The sequence below is a fragment of the Triticum aestivum genome, chromosome 7A (assembly GCF_018294505.1).
Source record: "Triticum aestivum cultivar Chinese Spring chromosome 7A, IWGSC CS RefSeq v2.1, whole genome shotgun sequence".
Lineage (NCBI taxonomy): Eukaryota > Viridiplantae > Streptophyta > Magnoliopsida > Poales > Poaceae > Triticum > Triticum aestivum.
In genome coordinates, this window is record NC_057812.1 from 50,512,900 (window position 1) to 50,519,157 (window position 6,258).

The 6,258-nt window shown below is 42.6% G+C and overlaps 1 protein-coding gene across 1 annotated transcript; it reads right to left on the reverse strand.

The window, feature by feature from the left end:
• Positions 1-1,015: 1,015 nt before the first annotated feature.
• LOC123150260 (proteasome subunit beta type-6) lies at positions 1,016-6,033 on the reverse strand. The gene is made up of 8 exons (XM_044570093.1): positions 5,775-6,033; positions 3,261-3,337; positions 2,796-2,851; positions 2,565-2,637; positions 2,374-2,485; positions 2,042-2,115; positions 1,691-1,765; positions 1,016-1,291 (listed from the first exon to the last, which is right to left on the reverse strand). The coding sequence occupies exons 1-8, from the start codon at positions 5,914-5,916 to the stop codon at positions 1,160-1,162; spliced, it is 741 nt and encodes a 246-aa protein (XP_044426028.1). The 5' UTR covers positions 5,917-6,033; the 3' UTR covers positions 1,016-1,159.
• Positions 6,034-6,258: the final 225 nt, after the last annotated feature.

The window sequence follows — 6,258 nt, forward strand, 5'->3', positions numbered from 1 at the left end:
CAATCGACTCCATAACAAAATATTGCGATCCAAGTTGTGTAGCAGATGCTAGAGTTGCTCTAAGGATCGACTTAACGGTTGTGCAGGGTGCGCCAGGGCAATTGGTGCTACCGGTGCACCGTACCCTGGTTGTACATTAAAAAAATGTTTGAAAAGTTTTGGAAAGAAATTAGTTCATTGACACGACATCATTCAATGTTTTGACAAAATTTCATATCAAAATTCGAAACATTGCACGAGATGCGAAAATGACAAATTTGATGTCGATGTGAACCTATCAATGATATTCATTCAGTGCATCTACTTTTTTTCAAAAGATCAAAGGCAGACACTTTAAGAAACACTTTCCGGACCATGGCTTGTTCATCACCACTTGCGCATTGCCAACTCTGTCTGCAAAGTATGACACAGTCTGGTTTCACTAACCAGAGTTGTGATAGGGCTCTGTAAACTAATATAAGAGCGTTTGGATCACTAAACTAGTAATCTAAACGTTCTTATATTAGTTTACAGAGGGAGTATAAAATAGTGTCTGGACACTTGACCGTGATCCAAACGCTCTTATATTAGTTTACAGAGGGAGTACATGTTGATGATGAGTCGCGTCGATGCTGCAATAGGTATCCACAAGACCACAAGTTTGATTTCTCGTATCTGTACCTGCATCGCTGACTCGTGAAAACTAAATAATTGCCGTCACAAACCAAAGAGACGTGCAAATTTTGCGCTGCCATGATCGTTCTGATAAATCCAAAACCTGGGAGTTTCCAAACTAAGACATGCCCATGCCATGCTGCTCTCTGTGGTAGCATAGCCAGGCTCGCATAACCAAAATGCGACCGACAAACCAGATTGGACCATCGGCATTTCAATCATTCTGTTTGAGTCACGCTTCACATCTCAGCATTGATCGTCGACGTTGCGTCAGGTTTCACGGGTGTTTTCTTTTCCAAAAATGTCAGCAGTCGACGCGGTACTCCGAGGGAGCAGAGTTGCACGGGAGGACACGGATCCATCGAACAAGGAATGTACTAGTATTAATTCGTAATAACAAGGAGGAAAATAAGCTGGTGTGGAACAATTCGGCACAATTTCTTAACAACATCCGGCTCAAATCTAGAACAAGTCATCATCAGGTACAAGTCAACATTCAGCAAACTCACTGGACCATGGCATCAGAGCTCCCGGCCGCGAGAATGTCGAGGAGCGAGTTCTGGGGCTCCATCTCCTCATGCCACAGTGGCAGCTTGTCACCAGGATGGAAGCTCCTCTTAACGCCCTCCTCATTTATCTGAGCAATCGTCTCAAATCAGTACGGCCAAGCAAAACAGACAAGATTTTTCAACAAAAAAAGACGGGACATAAGAAACATCTTCTAGGCACAGTTTTGGTGTCAGGCTATCCCAAATTGTAGTGTCAGCAGAAATTTGGTTTTAAGACTTTTACCGATCTCTTTTAAGAAACACATCACACGAGACCAAGTCAAATATTGGTGTTCCTTTTGAGTTATGATGATGACTGGTTTGGTTTCTAAAGCAATCACAGGAGACACCATGCCAGGTTGTATCATCTTTATGTTGTAGAGAATATAATAAGTCCATTCAAATCAGCAAGTTCAAGTTTCTATGATGTTGTGTATTTCTGAACCAAAAGAAACTAAGCATGGAGTTTGTACGAAAAGAACACTTACAGTAACGGTGCGAACAACCCCTCCACTAGCACCATCACGTGCAATAGCAAGGGAAACCACCTTCACCACAAACTTCTGTTAAGATGAGGATAAGAAAAACATGTTAGGAGATGCGCCAAACTGACATCAGAAAGCTTTATTCCACTTTAAGGAAATATAAGAGCACCATTTCATACCCCAACTACAATAAAAATAAGGAGTCCGAACAAGTAAACAATGATAGACGCAGAATGAGAATTGCACATAGCTTTAGAGTGGACTGTGCCTCACACATTAAACCCATTACTCCGTTTTTAGCAGAAAAGATCAGCGAATTCTCTCTAGTTCTTCTGAAGAAACTAAATGACGTACCTCAGCTTCTTCCTGGGTCATCCCCTCTTTCCATTCATGGTCCATCAATCCATACAGATAGCTGGAACCAGATCCTGAAAAAGGTCAGGGATAACATAGAAGTATAAGAACCAGCACCTGGTATAGCGTACAGCCTTACACTAAAGCTGGACTAGCACAACTGTGTGCTCAGTGTTTCTCAGTACTCAGCAGAGCCAGGTTGCAGTCAACCAGGATAAGTGTGATTAACAGAGTGCACAAGGCTTGTTGCAAACAAGTACTCTACTCAAGGATGTCAATTCAAGTATAGGCAAGGAATGATGCACTTCTACAGTTCTATTGTTCAACCTTACCTCCAATTGCGAATGGTTGCCTCAGAATCGTTCCACCAAGAGGGACTGAGTAAATTTGGCCTCCCTCATACTTATCCCATCCACCAACTATCATCCCAGCTTGTAACATGCTCTGGCAGTGATAACAAATCTCAGAAAGGACATGACGTGTATCAAGGTGAGCATTCTTGTGATGGCTACAAAAGACATACCTTGTTCTGATAGGCCAGCAACCTAACCAAGTTAGATGCAACTTTCACGGTAGCTGGTTGCCCAAGCTGAATTCTGTACAAGGAGGACAGATTTAACATCAGCTTGCAATCAAACACTCAACTGACTGCTGCAATCATATTGACAATTGAAATCTAAGTTCCATTTAATTCATTCAGTGCCATCCTGCTTTGATTTAGAAGCAAAAACTGTGTTTTGCACATAACACTTACGTGTGTTGGTGGAGAAAATAGCGTACATAATCTGAGATAATTTGTGTATCCGCAGCCTGCAAGATATTGAGAAGCATGTTACATGTGAGACATAGAACTTATAAGCAGAAAATGGGATATCTAACTACCAAAAAGTAAAGCAACCTATGAAAACTAATGATGGTGTCATAACTCAAGAGTCCCACTCTTCCACAAGACAAGCAATGATAAGGCAACGACAAAATGGCGGCATGTAAAAGCAAAACATAGAATCTTGTCTTGCTAGATTTTTGTTTGTTTTGTTTATTATCAACAACAGCAGTTAGAAATGACCTACTCATTTTTAGAGAATCATCAAGTGAAAGCAAGATTAACTTATGAAATGGACTAACTGAATGGTGCCTACCCAAACATCTAAATGTCCCAATAACACGTGAAAACAACATGAGAGTGTGTCCAATCTTCAGCAAAAATATGAACACTTACAGATCCAGAGCGGCAGACATAAACATTATCAGTGAGCTGACTAATCTTGTCCGAAGCACGGTTTGCCACATACATTCCTGCGAATTAAGACCAGGCAACAACACATATTACGTTAAGGTAATAATCCAGCGCGCAAAACAAATCAATGCTTGCTTCATTCAATTCAAGCATAAGCATTAAGACTTTGCAGCACTTAGGGAGGCATGGCGTCCAGTAACTCAGTAAGAAGGTACTAACAATTGAAAATGATACAAGGCATGGCTGGAGGCATGGTGTCCCTTTGCACATGTGCAGGTACAAACCATCCTCATCCAAAATCGTGTTTTCTGTTCTGATTTGCTATGCTAATGTGGTTTCAGGCTTGCCCAATATGTGATACTGTGTTTTGCAGCTCACCAATGGACCAATGCCTAATCTCCCCGAGGTACTAAATACTAATTTCTTCCACCCTCTCGATTCTACCTATGTGCTCTGTCAGACTGTTAAAACCCTTGGCCTTCGGTACAACTCAAACATGAGATGCAGTCTTAACCCTCCACCTAACACAGATCTTTCATGTGTTTTCTGAATAATAGAAGTATCAAGCATTTGGTTTACTGGTTGTAATTGCTGTTTTAGGTTGATGTTTCACTGGACTCGGTGAAGGAGTTGAGCAGAGTAACATCTGAGTGAAAATTTTGACGGGGCGCGTTTTGGTTGTGCTCTCAGGTATTTTCCACACATAAAACTTGAAGTGTAGTTGTTCGCGTATTCCCCCATTTTCTTCTTGCCGCTTGAGAAAACCAAACGATGCCTACAAATACACAGAGTTTTGCATCTCATAGTAAGTCCATCTCATGCACCCATGCTTCTGTTACACGGAAAAACACTTTTATCAGGTTGTCCAGCGTTTTAATTAGCATGTGTGTAACTGTGGATACCTGATACTCTAATATCCTTTCGACCAGGTTATTTTGCGAGGGTTGTGTGCACTGAACCCCATTTCTCTGGACCAAGGTGTTCTTCTGGCCCTTTTCCAGCAACTGACATGCGACATAGCCAACTACATATCCCTGAAGCTTCAATGGATACAAAAGGTTTACAGAATCTTCGCACGTAGTATTTGGATTGTATCTCCACTGCTTAATGTTTGATTAGCTGGTACTCCTTGATTGTGCAGTTCTCTTAAATATTTTGGACCACTAAGCATTTTGGGAAACTCTAGTGGTTGTATATGCACAATATATCTGACAACATAAGTATGAAAAATTGAATAAATTGTATAATTTCAGGTAATTTGTGTGTCATACTTAACCACAGATGCTGCTTTGGGTTGTCGTTTTAGTTGTTCAAAAAAATTCAAACAATTTGTTGATAATTCCGACAATTGCACAAACCGGTCATTCCCAGGTTCAGTATATTTTTAGCAGAATAATGTACTTGACTAGATGCTACTAGCATAAATCATTTAATTTTATTGATCTTCTAGATGAGCTTTTGCAAAACCATGTATCTGTTTGTAGGAAAAATAAGTCCAACATGAAGATAATATTTTCAAGTATTCTGCATTTGTTTTATTTTCCTGCTAATTGATATCAAGGTGAAGGACAGATACATCACTCTGGATTATCTACATAAATCAGCAGCACTTGCTTTTCAAATTGGCGAATCATGCCTTGTCTATTTCCTTGTCCATTACTCAACATTTCAAAATGCTTGAAGGTTTTAGTATACTCAGTGCCCTTTTATAGAGTTGCAATGAAATTCCTGTTAGATGTTAATGTCCTTTAGGAATTGTACATTGAACTACTGATGCATTATCATGCAGGTCATTCATCTTGGTGCACAATTATACAAAGATCAGTGGCAAAACGCGAGCTGCAAAACTGGTAATGTAATGCTAGAATCAAGTTTCACTTATATATTTCAAAGTGATTCCATGATTTTGTTTTCTGTGTACTATGGCTGTGTTGTAACACATACCCTGAGATTTCAAGTGTGCGAGCAGTTGGTTTGAGTAACAAATTAGTATTATTTTCATGTCTATCCATTGAAATATAGTATGGTTTCCTTGATACCATTGACAGATTATCTGTCCTTGTATCACTTCTACTTGCATTTGCTCTACTCGCAATGAAAAAACGGCTTCTGGTTGTACTAATTTTGTTTAGAGAAATAGCAGTTTTATTATTTTAGAGAAATAGCACTTGGAGAGCTCTCGCCTGCTGAGCTAGATGGTGGCGCCCCTACACCTAAAAGGCGCATCTGCCCTCTAACAGTGGTGTTAGATAGGTTACTCCCGTCGACTGCAAACACGGACGATTTCCCCTGATCTCGCAGCTAGATTACCAAGGGGGGGAATACTGAATCAGGAGAGGCGTCACACAAAACATTGCAACCACAGCAGCTACATCCCTCGGTTTTTTCCCCGCGATCTACTAGCCAAATCGGAGGCGCGACGCGCCGTCTCCGACACAGACCTAACCGCTACTGCATCCACGGGATAACCAAAGCGAATCAAGAGGGGGGGCGTACCGGTGCTGGTCCTGGAGTCGGCGGCGAGGACGACGCCGCCGGCGTAGCAGACCCCGACGATGGTGGTGCCCATCCGGTGCTCGCCGTCGGTGGGCGCGTCGGCGGAGGAGGGGCCGCCCATGAGCGGGGAGGCGGCGGACATCGGCGACAGCGGCTTCCGCGGCGAGCGAGATGCGGAGCGGCGGCCTCAAGAAAGAAAGGAAGGAAGGAAGAGGAGGCAAGACGCGTCGGGGGTTCACTTCGCCACTTCGGGGCCGAGGTGTCTGTCTGGGTCGGAGTCGGTCCGGTCCGGGTCGGGTCGCGGTGCGGCTCAGCGGGCAGGCGTTCCCAGTCCGGCTACAACCAAACCTCTCCGCGGTGCGGCTGGACCCAATCAATCGACGGGCGCGTCTGCAATCCAACTCGATTATGTTTTCTTCCTCCTCCATTTATTAATTAAGAAAAAAATGAGCTGTCCCTGCAAACAAATACTCCCCGAGCAAGC